This window comes from Theobroma cacao, chromosome 4, assembly GCF_053813885.1.
Source record: "Theobroma cacao isolate CCN51 chromosome 4, ASM5381388v1, whole genome shotgun sequence".
Taxonomy (NCBI): Eukaryota; Viridiplantae; Streptophyta; class Magnoliopsida; order Malvales; family Malvaceae; genus Theobroma; species Theobroma cacao.
The window spans coordinates 33,432,029-33,458,027 of NC_142642.1; the positions used below are offsets into that span (position 1 = coordinate 33,432,029).

Sequence of the window (25,999 nt, forward strand, 5' to 3'; positions counted from 1 at the left end):
AGATAACACTTAGAGATTAGATGGATTAAATGCTAATTCAATCTAATTTACATCAAATCTAGATATAGATAGAATAAATGGATATTCACAAAAATATTTATAACACTCGCCCCTGAATATCTATTATATTAAGAATATGCCTCGTTAAAACCATACAAGAAAAAAACCTCATGGGAAAAAAATTCGAGTGAAGAAAAAAGAGTATATAATTCTTTTCAAGAATACGCTTATGAAATACCGCCTCATTAAAAATCTTATCAAGAAAAATCCAGTGGGAAAAACCTTGATGAAGGAAAAGAGTACAGTGCGTATTTTACTCTCCCTGATGACTGCATTATAGAGATCTTTAAAATAATGTATTCCAACTTTTCAAATGTTGCAGTAAGAAGGGCTTTAGTGAACAAATCTAGTAGATTGTCACTTGACTAAATTTGCTTAACATTAATTTCACCATTTTCTTGGAGATCATGAGTGAAGAAGAATTTTTGGCGAACTATGTGTTTTGTTCGATCGCCTTTAATATATCCTTCCTTTAGTTGTGCTATGCAAACAGTATTATCCTCATGTAACATTGTTGAAATTTTCTTCTTGGTTGACATGCCATGCGTTTCTCGAATATGTTAAGTTATAGATATTAACCAAACACATTCATAACTTGCTTATGAGTTGCTAACATTTCTCCATGGCTAGAAGAAGTAGCAACTATAATTTGCTTTATAAAACGCCATAAAATAGCCATACATCCATATGTGAACAAATAACCTGTCTGGGATCGATCTTTGTGTGGATCAGATGAATGTTCTGCATCTACATAACTAATTAAATTTTATTTTGATGTATTTGAATTATATAAGCCATATCCATTGTTCTTCGGAGATATCAAAGTATATATTTAATTTCATTCCAATGTCTTCGAGTTGGAAAACAATTGCTATATCAAGTCATGTATTGCTAGCCAGATACATTAATGCTCCAATTTCAATAAGATATGGTACTTCAGGATCATGAAGTTCTTTATTATCCTCACAAGGTCGAAAAATATCTTTTTTCACATCTCATAACCTTACAACCATTAGTAAACTCAATAGATATGCTTTCTCCATATAAAATCATTTTAACATTTTTGTAATATAATTTGATTGATGAACAAAAATTCTATTTGGCAAGTGTTCAATCTAAAGACCCACACAAAACTTTATTTTTTCAAGGTCTTTCATCTCAAATTTTCTCTTTAAGTAATCCACGTCTTTTGATAGCTCTTCAAGAGTTTCAATAATATTCAAGTCATCAATATAGACAGCAATTATAATAAATTCATATCTAAACCCTTTTATAACATACATGGGCATATAGGATTATTTCTATAGCCTTCTTTCAATAAATATGCACTAAGACGATTGTGCCACATGTGTCTGGATTGCTTTAATCCATATACATATTTATTTAATTGAATAAATTTATCGGGAATTCAAATTTTGTGCTTCAGGCAACTTAAATCCTTCAAGGATTTTCATATAGATATCGATATCAAATGAGCCATATAAATAGGCTATAGCTACATTCATTAGATGCATTTCAATCTTCTTATATATTGCCAGACTAGTTAAAATAGAATTGTAATTATATCCATCACAAAGAATATATCTCTTCATATTTAATACTAGATCTTTGGAGAAAACCTTTTGCGATAAGCCATGTTTTATATCTTATAATCTCATCTTTCTCATTTCGTTTTCGCACAAATACCCATTTATATCTCACTGGTTTTACATCATTTGGTATACGGACTCCAGGTCCAAAAACTTCATATTTTGCAATTGAATTCAATTTCACTTTGATTGCGTCTTTTCACATTGACCAATTATTTCTATATCTATATTCTTCAATAGATGTAAGTTCAAGATCCTCATTTTCTTTCATAATATTGAGCTCTATATTTTATACAAAATATTGTTGATATTTATTTACCGGTTCCATCTTTTCCCATCATGACATAATTGATTGAGATCTTTTTATTTTAACTGATTCTAGGTACCTGAATTTCTTCTAAAGTGTTTATCACTTATGTCAAGGGTCTCTTCTAAAGTCTTTACTTCTTCTTTCTAACCATCTTAAATATTTGTTCCTTTTCTTTTTCGAGGACTTTATCTTTGGAATCGATTGATTTCCACGCTTCTGGCGTGCTTTGTCCTACAGGGACATCAATGCTAATAGGAGCATTTACAGCTGGTATATAAGATTTAGTTATTCCCTTTAGGTCAGTAAATACGTCTGACAACTTATTTACTATATTTTGTAAAATAATTATCTTTTGAACTTCAAGTTCATATTGCTTTGTGCGATGATCAAAACTAGATAATGATAATTTACTCTAAGAAATTTCCTCTTTCAGCTACTTATTTTCTCCCTCTAATGTTGGAAAAATTGTTTCATCAAAATAACAATTGACAAACTTTGTCATGAATAAATCTCCTATCGATAATTTTAAATATTTAATTACAAATGGAGATTTGTATCCAACATATATTTCTAACCTCCTTTGAGGACCCATCTTTGTGCGTTGTGGTGGACCAATTGAAACATATACCGCATATCTAAAAAATTCTTAGATGAAAAATATTTGGTTTCTAACCATAAACCAATTGTATAGGGAGAATTTATAATAACTCATTTAGCCTGATGCATACAAATGCTGCTGCATCCAAAATGGCATGCCCCCAAGTCAACATTGGGAGTTTTGAATTTCATAAGCTTGTAATCAGTTGGAAGTGTTTAATAAATAATTCTGCTAAACCATTTGTGTATAAACATAAGCAATAGGTTGTTCAATAGTTATTCCAACTAATATGCAATATTAAAGACTTGAAATGTATATCCACCAGCATTATCAAGATAAATAATCTTGATTACATAACCAGGAAAATGTGCTTGCAAATGAATGGTTGCAAATGCTAAATTGCAAGCTATAATAAGCACACATGTGACCATCTAGTCGATGCATTGGTTAAAATTATGAAATATCTAAATGGTTCACAAGATAGATGTATGAATCCACATATAACCTTGAATATTATTAAAAAACGTAGAGAATTCAGTCCCAACTTTAGTTGGTGATAGTCTTATAATTTATTTACCTTTAGAGCAAGTAGCATATAAAATTCATTAGATTAAAAAATCTTCTGGATTTTCAATGAATGATAAATTTTCAATCATTTTTGCACATTATTGATCCGAGATGGTCCAACCAATCATGCCAAATATTAAAATCATTAGTAAACTCCTAGTTCACTATGGGTTTCAATTATTCTAATATTTGTATAGTTTAATTCTGAGAACAGAGTGAGTAATTTTCTTTTCAACACACACTTTATACTTGAGATAATAGATGTAATATAGAGGTATTAAGTGTCATTTTCATTTGTTGTCTCAAAATGATATCTATTCAAACGAATATCTTCAAAACTTAATAAACTTTTTTGAGACTTAATAAAAAATAATACATCCTCTATTACTTTATTTCTCAAGGTAGTAAAATATTAGCTCTTCTGAAGCCTCCAATTAATCTTGTACTATCAGATATTGAACTAACATTGATTTTTTTGTCAAGTAGGAAAAATATTTATTGTTTTTAAATATAGTGTGTGTTGTAGCAATGTCTGCTAGACATATATTTACATTATTGATCTTAGATCCAACAAGATCAATATTTATATTTTCTTTAATAAAATAAAAAATTTACAAGTTAACATAAAAGAATATTAAATGCATAATTAAAACACATAATAATAACATATCATTTAAATATAATGAAAACATATTAAAACATCTTTATAATATAGATACTAAATATACCAATTATTATTAAGTTCATTATCAGATATTGCTATCATCAATCGAATGATCAATTCCTTTTTCAGGATAAGAAAATCAATAATAGATATTTTTATTACCAATCATGTAATCAATTCCTCTTTCAGGGTAGACAAATATCTTGATGTGCTATATAAACTTGGCAATGATTAAAATTTTCACAAGATGTTTTAATTTTCAATGATGCTTAATAAAATTTAAGACGTACAATAAGTACGTGACCAATGATTTTTCATGACACATCAATAATAGTACGTTTTTTGCATTCCTTTTATTCTTTTCATTATTTATCCACTTCTGGTGGGTTACAAGTATTCATCCACTTTTTGATGGGTTATCCACTTTTGATGGGTTAGTGGGTTAATGTATTCATCTACTTTTGGTACGTTGACAGTATTCATCTATTGTGGTAAGTTACAACTATACATCCACTTTTGGTGAGTGATCCACATATGATGGGTTATCCACTTTTAGTGGATTATTCATTTTTTTTAGTGAGTTAGAGCATCCATCTACTTTTTATGGTAAAATTATCTATCCACTTCTAGTAGTAAAATTATTCTTAAATTCAAATGATAAAATTATCCATCTACTTCTAGTGATAAAATAATAATTAAAATAGTGATAATGTATATTGTTATGGCCATTATAATTAAATGATATTGCATTCACTTCAAAGAATGGATGGATTCATGATTATGACCATAATTATTAAATGTGTCGCATTCACTTCAGAGAATGGAGAGATTTATAATTTTTTTTATTAGTATTTCGTTTGTTACATTCACTTCAAGGAATGAAGATTCATAGTTTTTCATTAATAGCTATATAATAGTAAATTCACTTTCCAATCAATAGATAAAATATAATATATAAAGCATGATAGTAAAATTCATATTAAGGTTGATTTTAAAAGAATGAAAAATACTAAAGAGATATCAAGTCACTTATCTGATTTTCTAAAATCAGAAATCAAAACTCAATTATTGAAATCCTTTTGAAGCTTGAAGATAATGAAAACATAATAATTAAATGTGTCGCATTCACTTCAGAGAATGGAGATATTTATAATTTTTTTTATTAGTATTTCGTTTGTTACATTCACTTCAAGGAATGGAGATTCATAGTTTTTCATTAATAGCTATATAATAGTAAATTCACTTTCCAATCAATAGACAAAATATAATATATAAAGCATGATAGTAAAATTCATATTAAGGTTGATTTTAAAAGAATGAAAAATACTAAAGAGATATCAAGTCACTTATTTGATTTTTTAAAATCAGAAATCAAAACCCAATTATTGAAATCCTTTTGAAGCTTGAAGATAATGAAAACATAATAATTGTAAAACTTGAGAGATCAGACCCAATTATTGAAATCCTTTTGAAGCTTGAAGATAATAAAAACATAATAATTGTAAAACTTGAGAGATCAGATATGAAATAAATCTTAAAAGAATAAATAAATATAACTTGAAAGAACAATTAAAGAGAAGAAAGAAAGTATTTATAGGGAAAATAGATCTTATTGAAGTGTATATTTATAAATGAACTAAAGGGCCTATTTATAGGTAAATAACTTCCTTATCTTGATAAAATTTATAAGATGAAGATAACATTTAGAGATTAGATAGATTAAATTATAATCTAATTTAATTTAAATCAAATCTAGATATATATAGAATAAATAGATATTTACAAAAATATTTATAACAGTTTTTGCTTTTTATCCGATTATTATTCCTTCACTGTAACGTATATATATAATGGATAGTGTTGAATTTGAAGAGAGGTGAAAGTGGTTCAACAGTGGAGCTCAGTAAACGAAAGTGGAAGAACTTACACTAACAAAGAGAGAGAAATGGAGAGATTAGGGGAATGTATAGAAGAGTTATTGAAGTTCACACTCCAATCTCACATTAACAAATCCCTCAATTTCGAACTGCGTCTCTCCCCTGAATTCTGCTCCGGCCTCCTCAATTCCGACCCCGCCGATCCCAACCCGGGCCCCCCTGGTAAGAAAATCCCCCACAAAATTTGAAGCGATAGCAAAGCAATGCATCTTGATAATCAGAAGGTTGTTAGGGTAATTTTAGTCATTTGATAGAAGCATATTTGCTTTTTCATACTGGGATGCTGCAGATATTTTGAAAGGAGTTCCCTCATACCCTTTATACAAGCATCTCGCATTAGCTTTGTACCAATCCATTGTTTCCGGCTCCATTTGCAATACACAACACAATTTGGGGCTAATGCACGACGAAATTTCTACCAAACAGAAGGAAGAGTGGAATAAGTTGGTTTCAAATAAGGGACTTGAATTGATAAATGTTAGTTAGTCATTGTTGATGCTGCTATTTTTGTTTTTCTTTTAGGTTTATGACTAATAATTTGTTTTCTTGTAGATTATGGATAATATAGAATTTGAACTTCATGTTCAGGAGCCCTTCTTTTCAATGTTAAGAGGTATTTTTGGTTATTTTATTTTTTACCATTGCCCTTGTTCCTTTTTCATTATCTAAGCAATTGAGAAACTTTACATTCTTCGCAGACGGCTTGAAGACCATTGAAGGAAGGTGTGCAGGTGGCAAATACAATAAGTAGGCCTTGGGATTCACTTCGTTTTTTTCTTCCCCCTTGTTCCTTTGCATGACTGTTATTTCTTTTTCTTTGGCACTTACTTTTTAAACTTGTTTTGTACTCATTGATTTCTGTTATGCAATCTATTTGTTTTGTTACTTGAGGACACCGTATGCATGCACTGATGGCCGAGCAAATTAAGATTTCTAATTCAACTGTAGTTAATCCAGCGTGGAATATACTCTATACAAGTAGCTAGGGAGTAAGTTGCTTTGGCAGGTTAAACTCAGCCTTAGCCGACCTTTCTGGTTGCTAAATAAAAACCATCCTGATAGCATATTTGATAGGTGAATTTTTTGTTTTTTTTTTCTTTTAAAAAGGAATAGATCCTGTTTTATTCCAGTGACAATGATAAGTATATAAACAAAAGGTAACCCCTTGTCTATCTAAGCTCTTATCTTTGGTAACAAAATTATGCGTTTGCTTGACAGCTTCAAAAACTCAATATTGCAGAACTCAGCCTGTGAGAGTATATACTTGTGTGAAATCTACATGACATATGTAATGTTCTTGGTTAGGGGCCATAAGAGGATTCTCAATATGTCCTGCTTTATATTTTGAGCAAGAAACAAAATGAACTCCTCTTTCTAATCAATGCATGCTTTTAGGGTTCATGAAACAGAAGGCCTGTGACTTTGTGGCTTACTTACTCATCATACATTTGAATTATCCTACATGCTCATCCTGTTGAGGCAGAGGTGGGAAACTTTGTTTGAGGGGGCAGCGGACGGCCTGGAGATTGAAGTGTCAATGTGACCTGAAAATCAGAGTTTATAATTGCTAAGCTGTGTGATTTAAAGTTTTGCATGTCTTCTGAACAATTTATGAGCTTTTAATGATAAGCCAATTCAGTTCTTCATTGATGGTCAGCCTTTGTTATGATATTGTTAATTTAATAATTAATTTCCAGTTGACTTTCCCCCTTTTTTCCATTATTGGTTTCAGGGTGTCTTGGTAGAAACCTGATTTATCTTTGATTCTTTTCCTTCTTTTCCTTTTGATAAGTGAGACCTTTTATTGATCCATATATTAATTATTTATTCTTTTAGTATTGAACCAGGTGCTATGATCCTCTTTAATAAATGTCTGGTGCTTGAAGTTCAGGTGAACTAATGCTGATGCCTTATACTCTATGTTCATGTTCTGAGTTGGGCTTTTCTAATTTCATCAATTCGCAGGATGTTCATCGTTATGCTACATTTTCTAAAATGTTAGAGGCTGAAAGTCTTTTGCAAGTCCTTCCGGGAGTTAAATCTACTGAAGAAGGTAATGGCAGTGGAAGTTGGCCCATGATTGGCTTAGAAATATTTCTTTCTTCAGACGGGGAGAACATGGTTTATTCTGTTGTACTATATATGGAATGAGGGAACTCATTACCGGATTTCAAATGAGGATTAATATCACTGTATAAAAATCATTTAAGACTGAGAGTAAATGATGTTGTTAAAAGATTGGATTCTAGTTCATTTGGTTCTCTGAGAGTTTATTGAATATCATAAGATCATAAAATCTGTTAACGTAGCTATTAATGAAATCTGATTTTGCTGAGAAATCTCAGAAATCGTAGCTTTTCTTTTATCAGAAACATCTTAAATGTATAGAGACTATAGAGGAATGTTAACAAAAGTTAACTAAGGATTTGACATAATAAGTATAGGAGGTTGCTAGTGTCTTGGGTCCATAACTTATAACCATGCATGTCTATGTGCTACTTAGCCTCCAACTTTCTTTTGTTTTATTAGTCATTAACAAAATGAAAATACTTGTGCTTACCTATTTTTATGTATTAGGACTTCGAAATCTAATTTTATTCTAAATGTGGCAGGTTTTTAGTTAATGCAGGAGTCATTGAAAGGAATATTGTGGGTAGTTTAATTCTTGTTTCTAAATGATTTGCTAATTCCTTTGTGGTAATTTGTTGTTGTGTTTGCAGGCTTGCAAATATATAGGAAATTTTATACAGAGGAGAAGGAAAGTTCTAATGGCGTCCTTGCAATCTGTGTTTCTAATTTGGTGGATCAGCCCTCTATCTTGTTGGCCAGCATACTCTCTGTGAGTCGTTTACAGCATTTTTTGAGTTGTAAATTTTGTTATATGTATCAAATTAATCTAATATCTTGCCAAAGGAAAATTTCTGTGTGGTTGCTTTGTGCATGCCTGGTTGGCTTATGTCATGTTGATCGAGTCTTAAAAACCTTTGAATTTCTGATACAATTCCAAATAGTTTACTGGGAACTTACTATTATATAGTAATGAGTGTCAAGAGAGAAAGAAAAAGCTAGAAGGAACAAACTAACATTGTGGTAGTCTCCTTTATTGATTCTATAAACATGAAAAAAACAATGTTATCCATTTTTTCATAATATACCCTATATAAGGAATGGTTAACAGGTAAGTGTCTAGATCTGTATGTTATCACCATCAGTCATGATTACAAAAAGGAGACATGTGAACTTATTCATGATATGGCGGTAGAAAGAAAGAAGTAAAGTGAATCTTGCGTCATGATCTGAAACTCTTGAAAATATTTAAGGGTGCATAATATATATACCTGGACTGTGACAAATTCTAATTTTGGATTCTCAGTTATCATTTACTTAGAAACGTAATTCTCAACTCAGTAGAACTGCTAATATATATACCTAGACTGTAACAAATACTAATTTTGGATTCTCAGTTATCATTTACTTAGAAACGCAATTCTCAATTCAGTAGAACTGCTGATAAAAAAGTGGTAAAATATTGATTATGATTAACTTAAATCTTCTCTTGGAACATGAGTTGAGATCCATTTTTCTGGTGAATAGTAATCTTTTTCTCAAGAATATGCTTCATCTTAGATCTAAGCAAGATCATGACATGATTGTATGAGCTGTATTTTAAAGGATTTTAGTAACTTGATTCAGCTATTTTATCATCCCAACACTATAGCAACGTTCCAGGCCATATGCATAGGAGAAAAAGGCATTTTGGACTAATAGAGATTTATTCTATTACCAATTGAAACATCTTGAACTAATGGTATATGGTTATATCTACTTTATTAGTTGGCCACATTAACAGATTATTTTACATATATTGTAGTTATATCTTTGCTGACAATGAACCAATAGGAATGCACCACGTGCTAGTGCTTTTTATAATTCTATATGTACAGCATACATCCTTTTTATGTTTGTAACTTTTGTAGGGATTTAATTGGTTTAACAGTTATTTCTGGCAGCATTTGCCTCATGGTGCCTGTTTCAAATCTTAAATCATGTTGGCAGAGTGATCAATTCATTTGCCATTCATATATGGATTTATTGACGGATTAAACATGTCATTTCACTTCTTATGAGATCAGTATTAGTGTTACTATTTTATGTCTGTTTGTGAATGCACTAGCTCTTTGAATCTCATATAACCAAAAATACAAAGTCCAAACTCATTACTTGCCCAATGTATTTTCTAAGTGCCCCAAGTGGATGTTGAAACATTTTATGTTTTAATCCAGGAACTAAGTTATGAAGGTGTTCAAAGGCTTCTGGCTCTAGCACATACTCCAGGAACAATTTCTGGTGCACTCCCCCCACCAAAATCGACACTTCTCTCGTCATTCATGTTGCCATATAATCCAGATGTAAGATAATGACTTGTGAATTGCTTTTATGCTTTCTATTTGCAAAGAAGGCTCTTTTACTTTTCTTCTTGTTTGCCCTAAGGTTTGTTTCTTGCATTGGACTTTCTTTTATTATCTCAACTGAATCACAATTAGTGTGCATGATTTTTAGTATTCAAATAAAAACGGAATGAAAAGGCTTGGTTATATTGATTGAAGAGATAGGTTTTTTTTTTTTTCCCTATAAAAAAATTTCTGTAAGTAAATGCAAAGAACTACGATAGTCTGGGTGGTGCAGGGAGAAGAGGCTATCCATATTTTTCTCACACCATGCCTGTGCAAAACTGACCTGTCGATGGGTGACTGTGAGTTTGTGTCCCACCAAACAACGGGTCCTAAGGACATTGATATTATCATTTTAACATTTCCTACTAGATAAATGTATGTTTTGGCGCTCCTTTTTGCTTTATTCATGATTTCAACTTTTGGTCTTTGAACTGGTAAAGAAAAACATTTTACTCTAGCCATGTGTCACAAGCTAGTTTGTTTTGGATATAACGTTTGGTAATCTTTAGTGTGCCTCTCTGTGTGTTTTTGTGGGGGAGGGGTATACATCTATACAGCACGATTTGATTATGGTATCTTTCTTTCTTTTCTTCCTTTTCTTTTAATAATTAATCCCAACATTGTTGCTGCTAACATATTGTATGACTTGATTATGGTTGTTCTTTTTGTGGTCTCTAGGTCAGAGGCAGTACCTTGACTCATGGAGCTAGGGCCTTGTCAAAGCACGCTGATCGAAGTAGTAGTAAGTACTGGGGAAATTTAAATGGAAGTGGTGAGTGCTTTTGTGGATTCAACTTGTCATCATGATGCTTAAAGATGTGCTTTTTGTTTGCCTTTTTTCTCTATCTTATTTGTTTTTGTTATTTGTGTGCTTGTGTGTGTGTTTATTTCATTAACATTGACTATCGAATGTGTGAATCTTTCCTGATTTCTTTGGTTGATAGAGGGGTCTGGTTTTGGTTACTCTGGTGTATGAAAAGACTAAAATCCTAGCTCTATTTTGGGCTTGCAAATTTTCCATGAGGCTTCTTGGAGATACTTGAGTGCGTAACAGAAAGCTTGATCTTACTAGGTTACATCTAAAATAAAGATAACTCCACTAGCAATAACATAAAATTAAATTCTATTGTTCCATCACTTGTACCATCTGAATTTTGGTTTCAAGAGTTCTAGTTTCTATGACTCATTCTAGGAGCATAATTTACTTTTGCTGGTTTTAAACAACCCAAATTCTCTGATTTTTAGTTTGGAAAAGTTGATCATCATAGGTTCTGTATCAAGCACACAACTGAAGTATTGTTATAATGTTTAGAAGACATGAGAGTATAAACTATACATTCATACTTAGAAATGTTAGTATATAGTTAAAAAGGGGGTTTAGTGTTTAAAGAATAATTTATGGATTTAGGTTTTGCTTTGAGTATGCAGTAACCAGATATATATTTGATAGGGTGGTAAGTGTTAATGTTGTAAGAAGATAAACCTATATCTATTGAACAATCTCCGTTTATATACCATAACTGAAAGACCAGACTAGGATCACATGATTTTTAGGTTGGAGTATGTGTAGGTGATTAGACAATGTTGCTCTCAATCTTCTAAAAAGTGCATTATGAAAAATATGACTTATGAAGGGAAAAGAGAGAGAGGCTAACCCATTTGGGTTTTATGCCTTTCCTCTAAAGCTCTTTGCTATACTTTGTGAGATACCTATATAGTAATTATTTACTTGGTGTATAGAATCTTACAATTCTGGAAGAGATCCTTGAGTTTAATCATGAAGTTTCTTGTGTTTACATTGGAAGATAGGTGCATCTTAGATGTGGGCACCAATTAGGATGGGAAAGAGGATAATCATATTAGTTAGGATATTTGCCTCTTAGTGCAAAGTTGGACCTTTCCAATATTACCAAATTAAAATTGATAGCGGGATGCCTAAATAGTCTATGTTGAGTGTTACACATGCTCACACATGGAACCTTGATTATTTCTTTAGTAAGTGACCATCTAATCGGTACTTTCCTATTTCTATTTCCCCAGATTCAAATAAAAATAATCTTGCAATGGGCGTCATTACTCATTTGATCACTAATTGTTGCTGGTTGAATGTGTATATTGTTCAATTGCATGGTGCTGTCTTTGAGATAAGAGTTGGTGAAGGCTATGGTGCACGATGGTCCAAAGATGGAACTAAGGTATACATATATTATCAAAAGCATAGTTATGGTATGCATGTATGCTAGTGATGCATTTATATCGATTGTTGTGTAGTTCGTATTTTATCATCTGATTGTTGGATGTAATAATCTATTTATACACAACATGCACATCAAAATCTAAGCTAACATGATACATTACGTTGATCAATGAAAATTTCTTAAATTATCTATATAACTATATAAATTTTATCCCTGAGGTAAAGTTTTTACTTACCTCTATTATCAATATACCATGAATTTTCAAAAAAAAAAAAAAAAACTATATAAATTTTATGAAAAGTGGTTAGACATGCCCAAACCATTGGAAATTGGTAAGTGTCATCATCTATATAAATAGAATATTAAATTAAATGGTTGTTTAAAAAAAAAAAATTGCATAAAGCGCTTAGACTGGGGTAAGTTGGTTGTAACTCTATAAGCAACCTAGTGTAATAGTTATTGCCTTTTTCATATTTTCTTATATCAATTTTATTTTACCAATCCTTGGATTTGATGTCCCATTAACATTGATCATGCATGTCAAGTTTCAAGTTGATTATAATTTTCTAATTGATTCATTAATTTCAAAATTATTTCAATTGTTAGATACATATGAGTGAAACTGTAGTTTTCTTGATTTACCAGTAATTGATATTGGGTCAGCATGAATTTATGTGCATGATATTGTTGGGGGCTTGATTTAATATGATCCACCAAAGAAATTACTGATGGGTTATGGGTGAAATTATTTTAATTTTTTCAGTGGTAACTTGATCCCTACTGTCCCTAATTTAGCAATCTTTACACCTATTAGTAACTTGTTATGCAGATTATATCCTACCAATCCATTTTCAAGCCAATCCAATATATAACCATGGATCAATCAATTAGATTGTCTCAAACAGTATGTATTTAACAGTTATAATTTATGATGCAAAAGAAACAATTTGATTTATTCAGTTAAGTTGAAGATTAATATGTGTGATCTACATGGTACTTGAAAATTTTATATATTTATATAAGATAAAATATCTATTCCTGGATATGTTTGATATGTATGTGATAGTACCAACATTATTTGGATTGGGCTGATTAAATATTTAATTTTAGGTAACTGGGCTTAAAGCTTTTTTTCTCTTTGGTTGGAATTCATGCCTATACATATATATATTTGGATGGAATATATTGTGATTCCTTAGTGCCACTTGGCTTTGCGCCGTTTGCCTATATGCATGATTGTGGGACCTGGTGGATCCTTCACATCCAATATTTAATATTTTAGTATTGAGCCCATCTACCTTTTATTTACTTTTATATTTTTGTGTTATCTCTTTTAATGTCAACTTCCACTTGCAGTCCTATAAGTCCCCTAAACATGCCCATAAATGCCATAACAGAATGTATGTATATGCTACTGTCATCAATTTAAAAACAAAACAAAGATGCCTTACTTATGGCATCTGCATCTTTTCTACTACTGTATATTAATAACTGGCTATACATACTGCTAAAGCAACTTGACGCCATTCCTTTGATAGATATACATTTTATTTGCTTCAAGATATTTCACTTTAATATTTAAACTCTTAATGGATATAGTTTTTAACATTTTTCTGTTGTTTTAGTTCGTTGGATTTCTAGAACCATACATGGATGATGGTCACTTGAAGGGATGGAAGCATTGACTTGACTCTGGAGTTCTTTGCACTGGCTTCCATGATCTACAAGGTATCCCCTTCCATCTAATTGCTACCCCACTTTGTGAAGCTTTGGTCTGAGAAAAATTGAACTTTTCATTTCATGTGCAATTTTTCACCACAACACATGAACGCACATGCACTCTTGTTTCTTCCCTCTTTTTTGCAACCTTTTAATCACTTGCATAATACATGGTTTTTAACCTTCTTTTTCTTTCTGTTCATTCCATTCTCCTTTCATTTCCTAATTGTTTTCATTTCTCTTTTCTCTCTTCTTTGAGAAAAGAGTAATTTTTTTCACCTTTGAAGACCTTTTTATTAAGGTTAAGTTTGGCATCGTCACTTTGTTGTAAAATGGTGACTTGGGCCACAACACAACACCAAATAGATTGAAAACTGAGGTTTGTGGCTTTTCAGCACGGTTTTCGATGTCACAAGTTTTAAACAAACAGTTTTACAGTTCTTGATCTTGGTTTTTTTGTCTACTTTTCTTTGGCACTTTTTGTTTCTTTTCTTTTCTTTTTTGGGTCAAAGCATAGTCATTAAAGTTGAATCAGATGTCAGACTTGATGATAGCATTGGGTTGCTGGGTGATTAGTTCATAAATTGGGTTATTTTTTTGACACCATTGGATTAATTAAATATATTTATGTTATATAACATAATTTTAAAATTTAAGAATATAAAGGATATTATAGTTAAAAAATGTGGTTACAAATAAAAATTTGATGCAAAATACTCATAAAAGGAGTTATTGTTATAAACTTTCTAGTCATTAGACATATTATGATAATAATAGGAATATAAGTAAAATTATATGGAAGATTTGTCCTTTTCATTTTTTTTATCAAAATATTTAATGAAGCAATGATGGAGGTATCAGCTATCCTTTGTAAACCAAGGTTTTTTTTTTTTTAAATTGGGGAAAGAGGGATTCGAACGCTGCTCTTTAAGCAGAGATCATGCACCAATCAATGAGCCAAACTTTGGAAACCAAGGTTGAGAGTCAGCAACAACATATAAGAATTTTGCCAATTAAAAATAATAAAAGCCCTGGTTGACCCTAGAAAAGGCTGTCCTGGTTTGTCTAAAACTTGCCAGGTCAACGGTTTTGACTGTGTCATATGCATGAGCATTTCAAAATTAAACCTGACCCACTTTGGTTGCGCCTTGCTGTGTTTTAGAATTATGGTTCAGAGTTGAGACTAATAATTTTCTTCCAAGGTTTTGTATCTAGCGGTTATACCATATGTGAAACTGCAAAAATACATTTGCCAATCTTTGTAGCCGCATCAGTCTGGTAGGGAAACTCACAACATGAAGCCAATATTACTAATTTATATAAGTGGGATTGAGCTCATTTTAGATTTCCTTCAAATAGATTGGATAATTAGGAGCGGGTTTTGTATGTCATGTGGTTTTGGAAAGGTTTTATTTCCCTGACCTATATCTGCAATTACCTATATAAAAAATCAAATAATTATTTTTTTTTCTTCGTTGTGAATGAGTAAGTAATTAAACTAGGGTCATGGGATACTACATGACTACCCATTCTCATATTTTCATATTGAGGGTATCCTTTTCCATATCACTGGTTAAACTATTTCTTTTGGGCTAGAGTTTTCCAATGTTAGGGTTTCGATTCTGAAGAGGGCAATTGTTATGTATAAAAATGTTCTTATCCTAGTAGATTTATGTTTGTGCGTATGGATGGCTTTGACTTGGTTTTTTGGAGCCACTTCAATATGTTGAACTGATTCATCTCATAGACACTGGTGAGTGCATCAAGAATTAATAGTGAATTTATGCTTTTGTGGTCGTAATCCTGAATAGGATAAGATATGGTATATATCTGCTATTGAGTGTGGCATGGTGGCAGAGAGTGGTAATTGACAGAAACTAGTAATTTAAATTCATAAGTAATGCATTCATGGAGTTATAATTATGTTTGGTAGACTGCCTTGATTTAGCTGGAATGTTGGTGAACACAACACTTGTAGGCTAATATTAATCTAGTTCTTACCACAATACGGCGTCTTGCTGTGAAGTTTTTGCTGGTATTGAAGGCACAAGCTGGTAATCTAAACTTGGAAGAGTCATGCTTGTAAGGTAGTAATATACTTTTTCATTGATCTACATGGAGTGAAAGGAATGATAGTTCCTTTGAAAGAATAAAGTTGCTAACATGAGATTAAGATGGAATTCTGGGCACTTTACTTTCTTTGCTTTTTTATCCCTCTTTGTTGCTGATTCTCGTTTCTTCTTGCATTTCCTATCTTGAACTTTGGCCATTGAGTTTTGTTGTTTTTCTGGTTTTTGGTTTCTGCTTCTTGTTTTCTACTTTTTGTTGTTTTTATTTGTATGCTTTACACGAACTAGGGCAGTTTTTTGTTGTTCTTTCCCTTTTTCCTCCCTTACTGTTCTTCCTATTAAAAAGATATTAATAATGTTACTTATCCTGTTCAAGGGGAGGCATAATCCAGTATCCTTTGTTTTTTTTTGATGGGATGGGAGAGAAACAGGATTGGGGGGTGTTAGCCAGTGGAGGAATGGATGATTCTTAAGCTGAGCTACAGGGAAATGGTAGCTCAGTGGTGGCAATAAGTGCAATTAAACAGTGTCTCAGATGAATATGCATTTTGAGTTTTTGATTCATCATTTTTGGTGTTGCAAAATTTGACTGAATAGTTGAAAGGGAAAGATGATTGAGAAGAGAAAGAACCGACAGACGATAAACTTTGCAGCTGATGCTGACAAATTTGGATTGGTGATGGCAATGATGATGACAGCCAAGTGTGTATATTTGTCGGCCACTTCATGATAAGAGCTTTCACATGGATTTAGTTGTGACAAGATTGCATCAAACTGCCCCTTGGGTGGAAAAGTGCTGACTATAGTAAGCAAGTTGGTTTTTTGGCCCCATACTTCAAAGCAATATCTGAGTTGAGTCATCACAATCTGTTTCTCTATCATGAACATTTAGTGTATGGAATTATCTCAAGGACAACTGATGTTAAGATTTTAGCTTTTTAAGTATGCTTGAACACATGCACGAGCTAGGATACTCTATGCTTCCTCCCAACTTTTGTAAATTATTGAACCAAAAAATTATTCGAACATCCCACCATCTGATACTGGTATTTACCTTCATTTCTATGAAGCTCTTTTACTAATTCTATTGACCTTATTGTGTCTTACCTCCAGTACACAATAAGTCTTTTTTGTTGGCTTTTTTAAAAAACACACATTAAAGCTCCTTGAATATGCTAAACACTTAGTTGGACTCAGTGTGATTATGCAGGAGATCTAGAGGGATTATTGTTTCAGGAAGTAGAAGAAGGGAGGCTTGTATGAATAGAATGGACCCCTCAATCCTAGTTTATCCGTTTGGTGATTCTTGCTTTGTGTAAATTTAATTGCAATATCGGAGGGCATCTATTGACATACTAAACTACATGTTTTGAATGTTTGTTGGTGGTTTAACTATTAACAAAAGAACATCAGTATTTGTTAAATTTATGAGTTTTGATTCTGATAAGCCCCAAATTCTTTTGTCCAGCAAATCTGAAACAGGTTTGTCTTCCGGAATCTGGAGTTATCCAATGGGTAATCAAGTTGAGCACAGCAACATGATCTGCCAGTAAAACTTTCTGATGGTATGATTTTGTGGTGGGTTTGGCTTTCTTTTCTTTTCTGCAAACGTGGCAGAAGCCAATACCCTTTGCTTGCATGCCACGTGTCCCACTTTATTCATGAATTTTCCGTAAATAACACCTGCAAGCATGGATAGCTGACACACCCACGATGAACAAAAAGCTCAGATTTCTGATCCAAAGTTGGATCCATACATTCATATGTAAACAGTAAGTTGAACCCAAGACCTTTTCAGATACGTAACTCTGCTCTTTCACTTTACTTACCAGCAGAATATTTCTGCCTTGCGCCGTGTCATTTATTCGCTACCTTTTTAATGCTTTCGGTGTACATTGTTCTTTAAAATCTTTTATGAACCCACCAAAAAAGAAAGATGAATACAGGCAATGGCCTTATTCCCTGATTGCATTTTAAAATTATGTGTTATAGTTTGTGGAGGAATGTAACATCAAGCCCTTAAAGTTGTACCTCTTTTCTACTTTTGTTGGACATGTCATGTGGCTCTTGAAATTTTCCATCCCACATCATAAAATTATTACAAATCACATTCACCTCTAAAAACTTCATCAAAGCTTTTGATTGACTCCTAACTTCATAGACCTTGATCCATTTGCTTGCGGTTGCTTTCTGTTGTTGTTTATCATGGGATGAATGTGACCGTATTCAGTCCTTATCTATGAAATTTTTGTATCCCACCTTTACATGGAAATAGTAGATGAGAACTAAAAAGTCTTTCTCTAGAGGTCCTCAATATAATTGTGATGTATCTTACTGTTTTCGAATTTTGATTCCTTTTCTCAGGAATTATCTTGAGTCCTTCAGTCCCATTCACTCCCAATAGCCCTTTGATAAATCTAAAAATTACAAAAAAAAAAAAAAAAAGAAAAAGGAAGAGAAATAGCAGAAGGAACACACGTGTAGTTCCCTTGACTTGCTTCTTTCTAGCCCTAAATTGTAATTGAACCAATGAAAGCATTTGCTTTATTTCATGTCTCCTGGAAATGACTCTGTTTTTTGGTTGGTAGGCGCAATTTGATCCCTCTTTATGAAAAAGGTAATGTAATTATAAAATTATGAGGGCAAACTTATCTTTGTAGGACCCCATTACATATTTTTTACATATTTTGTAACAATAAAGGGGTTTGGAATAAGTAATTGGACAGTGGGATTATTGTACAGCATCGGGAAAAGGCTTTGGAGGGGGAACCATATCATTCTAGATGGCCTTGAGCTTTTCTGCAACTTTGGTAGCCTTTTATAAGCAGATGCCTTAACCCTACCATTCACACTTTTGACCTTTGGAAAAGCTTTTGATTCGAAGCTAAAAGCATTCAATCGCACGTCCATGCATGGACACATTGCCAAAATTTTAGGCAATGCTAATGGATCCCATCACGCAACCTCACACATGACGTTGGCTCCTAAGGTTCATCAGTTTGTATTAGACAAAACTGTATTAATGCTGCAATAACAAAATTGAACCATTTTGCAAAAAAATTGACATACTTTTCTCATTTCAGTCAAAAGAAATACTTATGGAAACATTTGTATTTTATTTGAAATATATGTCCAAGGGATACCTCACCTTTAGACCTATAGTCTTTGGGAAAAAACAAAATCCATTCATCCCAAATGTAATATCTACAATTGATTTGGCCCAAAAATTAATGGAAAAAATTTATTTTTAGTTTCTGTATAGTAGTACTGAAAAAGTTTTATAATATTGGTGTTGGATTATTCTTAATGAAAAAAAAATTAAAAAAATGAAAAAAAAAAAGGAGTTTTGAAAAGGAAAAATAAAGGGAAAAAAATCATCTTTTTTTTGTGAAAAAAAAATTCACTCCATTTTTTTAGTAAAAGATATAATACATTTAGCATCAAACTAAATGTTTATATGCCAAAGGGAAAAAAAAGTGTTGAAACTACATATATATATATATATGAATACCCAATTTGAGACTGATGAAAGTATTGTTATGGGAACTAAAAACAATATAAAAAATAGTAATCATATAAATGATAATGAGGGAAACCTGATTAGGATAAGTATTTTTAGTTACTGATTGGTTTAATTACCTTACTAGCTATCCCAACCAACCAATTAAACGATTCATCAAAAGAAAAGATGATCTAGTGTGAACCCTATAATGCAGTGGAAAAATTCTCTAAAATTGTTGAACATCACTTGTTGTTTATAATGTTTACAAATCAAACAAAAAAATGATGTGTGAGAAACACAGATGCAGACAAGCAAGGCTGCAAAATATAGGACCACATGAATGGAATCGACATAAAAATCATCATCATCCAGCATATTTTTCAAAGAAAGAAAATGAAGAAAAAAGATAAAAAGTTAAGGAGGCTGAGGCAAAGACAGCTCTCCAATGATTGGATAGAAAAAACAGGAACCTCTTACCTTGTCTTCTTGTCTAATCATTAGTTTGGAATAAGCTTCATTTTGATACCATTTAAATTGGTTTATTCACCTCCCGGACCCCCTTTTCTTCTTTTTTTAATCTTTAATCTTCATATAAAACCTCGATAACTAGGTATACTAATAAATATTATTAATCCCATCATTCCTCATACTTAAAATATTACAAACTTGCACCCAACCATAACTCAAAGTAAACTTTAGCCCTATAGAACCCCGCAAAGAGAATTACTTGGTTAACTAAATAAATAGATTATTTAGTCTCTCGATTTAAAATCACAAGATATGTTATATTATTACAAAAATTATACATTTGATATTAATGTTAATAATTAGAGCTATCAATAAATCTAAAATTCAAAATCATTTGTTTCGAAATAATCGAATTTAATGATTAAATCAATTACTTATCGATTTTTTATTTTTATTTTATGCGATGTCAAGAAATCGAACTATATACAATATTGCTTCAATGAGACGCTAAGATTTCCCTTTACAAGTAAACATAGAGTATTAAACAAGTGATATATTAATGATAATTTAATCTTCCCAAACTTACTATTTTTATTCTCAAATACTAATTTTAAGTGCTTATAATGAGTTGTGACAATGAGGTGCCACTTGCAACTAGCAATCGCATGCGATTTTGGACTAAGTCAAGGATTTTAACAAATCTGAGAGGGATTGAATTGACATGAAAATATATCAAGAACTGAGAATAGAACATAACAAAAGACATGTTGACATATTTTTTGAAGATGTTCTGGAAAGGGGTAAGTGATTATTGTAATGGTTACTAAATAATTATTAACAATGCTTTACGGCATGAGTTATATCCTGAGTGCACTGCACATTCCTACTCCAAACCTTTATTAAGAATTATTATGTACATAATTTTCAATTGAAATCTATAATTGTTATTTAGTATGTAGCATGCATTGGTGGCAGAAGAATGAGAATTTCCAACCTTCTCTTGGGCAACACACCTTCATTTTTTTTTTAATTTAATTAAGTGATTAGGTTACCCCATGGAAATATCCCTCCTCCTTTTCTTAGTCTCCCTATAGAGGTATAGCTCTCATACATTATCATCACCCACATACCTAAGCATTCAAAGACAGACCGGCTCTACGCTGGTTCAAGCTAGAAGTTCTTATATATATTCATATGATTTTCAGCTGCATAATGAGGTTGTAGCCATTATTCCCACCTTATAAATCTCACTTTTCCTGTTCCAAACTTCAAACTCGATACTAAAATTCTAACCAATGAAACGTCAAAAAACCACCATACATTTTCATCGTTATATCATAAAATTAAATGATTTTTATAAATAATAATAACAAGAGTGTTGGTATTGGTAAAACAATAATTATGATGTACATTGTAAGAGAGAAGGCACAAAACTTTATCTACATGAGGGAGTCCTTGTACTAGCTAGTAGTAAAGTTGACATAGCTAGATTAGGTAAAATCTTATCAGATTAAAGTGACAATAATCTTGTCTACATCAAGTATACTATAGCATTTACCATCACCTCCTTGTTCGTATTAGCAAAAGAAAATATGTTGTTTGTTAGCTTCCTTTTAGCATCGTGCAGTTCCTATGGGGAAATAGGGATTCCGTGGACATATTATATTTCTGAGAATAAATGTTTTATTCCTTTCAAACCACCCCAAATGTTAATAACTATGATGACATCAACTTGATCGAATACATATGCAAACCCTGGATGCATTGAAATTCTATGATACCACCGGTGACAATGGCCAAAAACCATATCAATGGAGATTAATTGCCAAAGAAGTAAAACATCTCTACCTAGTTCTAGGTATAGTCAAGTTTGTAATTAGTCAGAAATCTTAATCTAATTATTTCAATTACCTTATTTAATTACTCATGTCATAGGCAATTTAGACGTCCGGGATACCTAAGTAGGACTCGTCATCCTACACATACATACATACATATATATAGATATATATAGTGTGTATATTTCTATGTTGAAGAAAACGTTACAATGCCCCGCTCTGTGAGGATTGTTTTGATACATAATGGACTAACCAGAAACAAGATTGCTTGAATTGGAGAAACTCTTGTCTCCGGAAACAAGACCCCATGGCTTATTAATTCAGCTAAATTAATGCAATTTTTTTTTTCTTTCAGAACCAATAGATACTTGTCCTTCTTAGTTTGACCCCACTGTGGGTCTTGGAACCTTGTTTTAAATGTTTTGTTCTTATAAAACAGTATAAATTAATTTTAGACATAGCTAAATAGTTGTGTGTTATGTAGAACATTATTTCTTTGCATTTCTGCCAATCATGCCATGTATAGTTTATTAAAACAATAAGAAACAAACACTAGAAGCCACAAGAATATTTGACATTATTTTATTACTAATAACTCACTCTGTTTCGTATATATATAAAGAGAGAGGAGATTAAAATTTGTAGTGGAAGTTGCATAGAAGAAGCATATACTTGCTTATAACTACAGCTTAACTCCAAAAAGATATTATATATACCTTGAAATATTAATATTTTATATGATACTCAAGCAAATACAAAGAAATAGTAATAAAATAGTAGGACAATGACCACCAAATATAATAATAAGGGCATTCTAAAACATAGCTTTTGTACATGGCCATTTGTGAACTCAAATGAAATTGAGTTCTGCAAAGGTGCCTAAGGAGTCAAAGGGGGCCTCCCCAATTGATGGACATAATTACTCTCTTCACTCAAAAAGGAGGAGCGGGCGCACAACTCTTCCCGTCCAAGCAGCAGAGCAATGGTCAGTAGCGGTAGACATGCACAACACCAACAGTATTCAGCCCCAAAATAGCCACACATCAACCAGCCGTTCATCAGACTCCGGCGAGCCTTGTGCCACGGGTAACAAATGGGCCTCAAGGCTCCTAAGGGAATGCGCTAGAGCCATCTCCGACAAGGATTCTACCAAAATCCATCACCTTCTGTGGATGTTAAACGAGCTCGCTTCCCCTTATGGAGACTGTGACCAGAAACTAGCATCTTATTTCTTGCAGGCACTCTTTTGCAAGGCCACCGAATCGGGGCAACGATGCTACAGAACCCTAACTTCGGTAGCGGAAAAGAGCCACTCCTTTGATTCAGCTAGGAAGTTAATCCTTAAGTTCCAAGAGGTAAGTCCATGGACTACTTTTGGTCATGTAGCTGCGAATGGTGCAATTTTGGAGGCCTTAGATGGGGAGGCCAAACTTCACATCATCGATATAAGCAATACCCTTTGCACTCAATGGCCTACTTTGCTAGAAGCTTTGGCCACGAGAAACGATGAGACACCACACTTAAAGCTCACTGTCGTGGTTACAGCTAATATTGTAAGGTCGGTCATGAAGGAAATACGCCAGAGAATGGAGAAGTTTGCTAGGTTAATGGGTGTGCCTTTCGAGTTTAATGTAATAAGTGGGCCGAATCACTTGGGCGAACTCACAAAGGAGGCACTCGGTGTTCTTGAGGATGAAGCCGTCGCGGTGAATTGCATCGGGGCCTTGAGAAGAGTTGCAGTGGAGGAAAGAGGAGCCGTGATCCAGATGTTCCAATCCCTTGGGCCTAAAGTCGTGACGGTTGTCGAGGAAGAAGCAGATTTTTCAAGCACCCGATATGACTTTGTCACGTGCTTCGAAGAATGCCTAAGATTTTATACATTGTACTTCGAGATGCTTGAGGAGAGCTTTGCCCCAACCAGCAATGAGAAGCTGATGCTGGAGAGGGAGTGTTCAAGGAGCATAGTTAGGGTTTTGGCTTGTGACGAAGGGGAAGATAGTACTGCAGGAGAGTGTGAGAGAAGGGAGAAAGGGAGCCAATGGTCTGACAGGCTCAAGGAGGCTTTTTCACCGGTTGGATTCAGCGACGACGTCGTCGATGATGTCAAGGCATTGCTAAAAAGGTACAGAGCCGGATGGGCGCTTGCACAACCACACCAAGATGAAACAGGACTTTACTTAACATGGAAAGATGAAGCCGTAGTATGGGCATCAGCATGGAAACCCTAGAAATTGGGCCAAATTAGCAACCATGGATTCCACATGTTCTGAAAAAGTGAAGCCTTTTGCGCTGCATTTATGCACGAGTTTGGAAGCAATGAAAACATGCAGATGGAGTTCACTTTTCTTATATATCTTCTTCTCATTCATATATGCATGCTTGTATTTTATCTTATGTCGACTTTTCTTCTTCAGCTTTATGCTTTGGAGTTTGTGATGTTTCTTTTTCTGCTTTAGATCATTATTCTTGTTTGAAGGTGTTTGCATTTGTGCCTCTGTCAACTCTATGACATATCCCCAGTACTACTTCCAATTCCAATTTGGATTGCTCCCTGTATTTCCTTCCTCTTCATCCCTTTCTTCTCAGATTTTGCAAGAAAAAAATAACTTCCATATATATCTTAATAGGTGAAATTAATATGAACCATATCTATATCATCCCAATTTCTTTCTTATATAGAGGGCTTTTATGGACTATTTCTATCATCCCCATCTCCACACCCATTGCACATATAGATTTAGCATTTGTTGCATGCCAATCTCATTCTCATCCTACTCCCTTTCTCCCTCTTTTGGGGAGAGACAGGGTGGGGGGGAAGCCCAAAGAAGAAAAATGAGAATTACTGTTTCGAGATTAAGGGTAATGTATTCTTTTACATGGTATTTAAACCTAGGAATTACTAGACCTTATATAAGGCTGAGCAATTCTTTAGCATTAACTAATCATGTAATTGAAGTTGGCTGCAAATCAAGGAAATCAAAAGAAAATTTTGAAGTTCTATTATGGAATATTGTTACATGAAAGAAATTTATCAGACTTCAGTGTACAAAATTTTTTGAAATGAGAAATATGTATATTATAATCACAATCAAATATAGCCATCATCATATCAATATCGAATTAGCACATTGAAGAGAAGAAAACCAACAATTGGTTAATCACCAAAATGAACAAAGTATAAAGTTAAAGAAAATCCACATAAAGTGAGAATTGAAAGCTGATTATTGAAAAACATATATTCTTAATGCTTTTGGCAGGAATGATTAACATCTTGTTTTTGGGCTGTTTATTAGTCAGTTTTTGCGCTTTAGAATATGCCTCTTTTGTTGGGTAATGTTACTTTGCCCTTAATATATTTTTGCCATAATTTTTTCTTATCTTATTAGATTTGACAGATTTGTTAGATAAATTTAAATGTAAAATTTATCAATTTATAAGAAAGTCAAGCAATTAGTAAATGCATATTCAAAAGCAATAAACTTTTGCCAATTACCATATCAAGTGGGATAAAAAATTGTGATAAAAGTGTTAAAAGGAATAATAAAATGTTATCACTTTGCATAAACATAATATGTTTATGTATTATAACATAATAACAATTTGAATGAATTATTGTACGGATATAGGTTTGAGTGATCATTAGCATAATATTTTTATGTATATATTTATATCTATTTTAAATAATCATAAATATAATATATCAGTTTCAGATGATCATAAGCATAATCATCATTAGAATACAAACAAAATTTATACCCTCCGAGCACAACATGAAAAATTTTATCCATTTTTTAATGACATGTTAATGAATAGATGGATTTAAAATAAATTAAAAAGTGTTGAACGAAAAAAATTAGTTTTTAAGTCAAGAATGAAAATGAAACATTATGGAATAATCATGACTTATGATGCAATTAATTAATTACTCCTAAATTTTAGGTTTTATATCATTAATTATTTCATTCAAAATAACTTACCAAATTAGGCGGGGAAAAATATTTCTAGCTTCTTATATATGTTTACATG

At 32.5% G+C, this 25,999-nt stretch overlaps 1 protein-coding gene and 1 pseudogene across 6 annotated transcripts; both read left to right on the forward strand.

Moving 5' to 3' along the window:
- The first annotated feature begins 5,641 nt into the window (after positions 1 to 5,641).
- Positions 5,642 to 18,144, forward strand: LOC18602433 (RNA-binding ASCH domain protein). 6 transcript variants are annotated; one of them, XR_001927575.2, is made up of 13 exons: positions 5,642 to 5,887; positions 6,015 to 6,202; positions 6,278 to 6,338; positions 6,424 to 6,472; positions 7,562 to 7,616; positions 7,691 to 7,778; positions 8,446 to 8,564; positions 10,009 to 10,134; positions 10,858 to 10,951; positions 12,220 to 12,374; positions 14,003 to 14,105; positions 16,763 to 17,016; positions 17,634 to 18,144. XR_001927575.2 is itself a non-coding variant. In XM_007033810.3 (12 exons), exons 1-11 carry the CDS (start codon positions 5,734 to 5,736, stop codon positions 14,060 to 14,062), a joined length of 1,149 nt encoding a protein of 382 aa, XP_007033872.2. In that variant the 5' UTR covers positions 5,642 to 5,733; the 3' UTR covers positions 14,063 to 14,105; positions 17,634 to 18,144. The 6 variants fall into 6 exon arrangements, 4 of the variants coding, with proteins under 4 accessions (XP_007033872.2, XP_088661764.1, XP_088661763.1 ...); XR_001927578.2 differs by having other exon boundaries at positions 16,763 to 16,970; XM_007033810.3 differs by lacking the exon at positions 16,763 to 17,016.
- A 4,562-nt stretch (positions 18,145 to 22,706) lies between these two features.
- LOC148763326 (protein SHORT-ROOT pseudogene) lies at positions 22,707 to 24,511 on the forward strand (annotated as a pseudogene).
- The last annotated feature ends 1,488 nt before the right edge of the window (positions 24,512 to 25,999 follow it).

Coding starts and splice junctions, on each gene's coding strand:
- LOC18602433 (XM_007033810.3), top strand. CDS start 5,734: ATGGAGAGATTAGGGGAATGTATAGAAGAGTTATTGAAGTTCACACTC. Junction 5,888..6,014: donor TCCCAACCCGGGCCCCCCTG/GTAAGAAAATCC, acceptor GGGATGCTGCAG/ATATTTTGAAAGGAGTTCCC. Junction 7,779..8,445: donor AGTTAAATCTACTGAAGAAG/GTAATGGCAGTG, acceptor TTGTGTTTGCAG/GCTTGCAAATATATAGGAAA.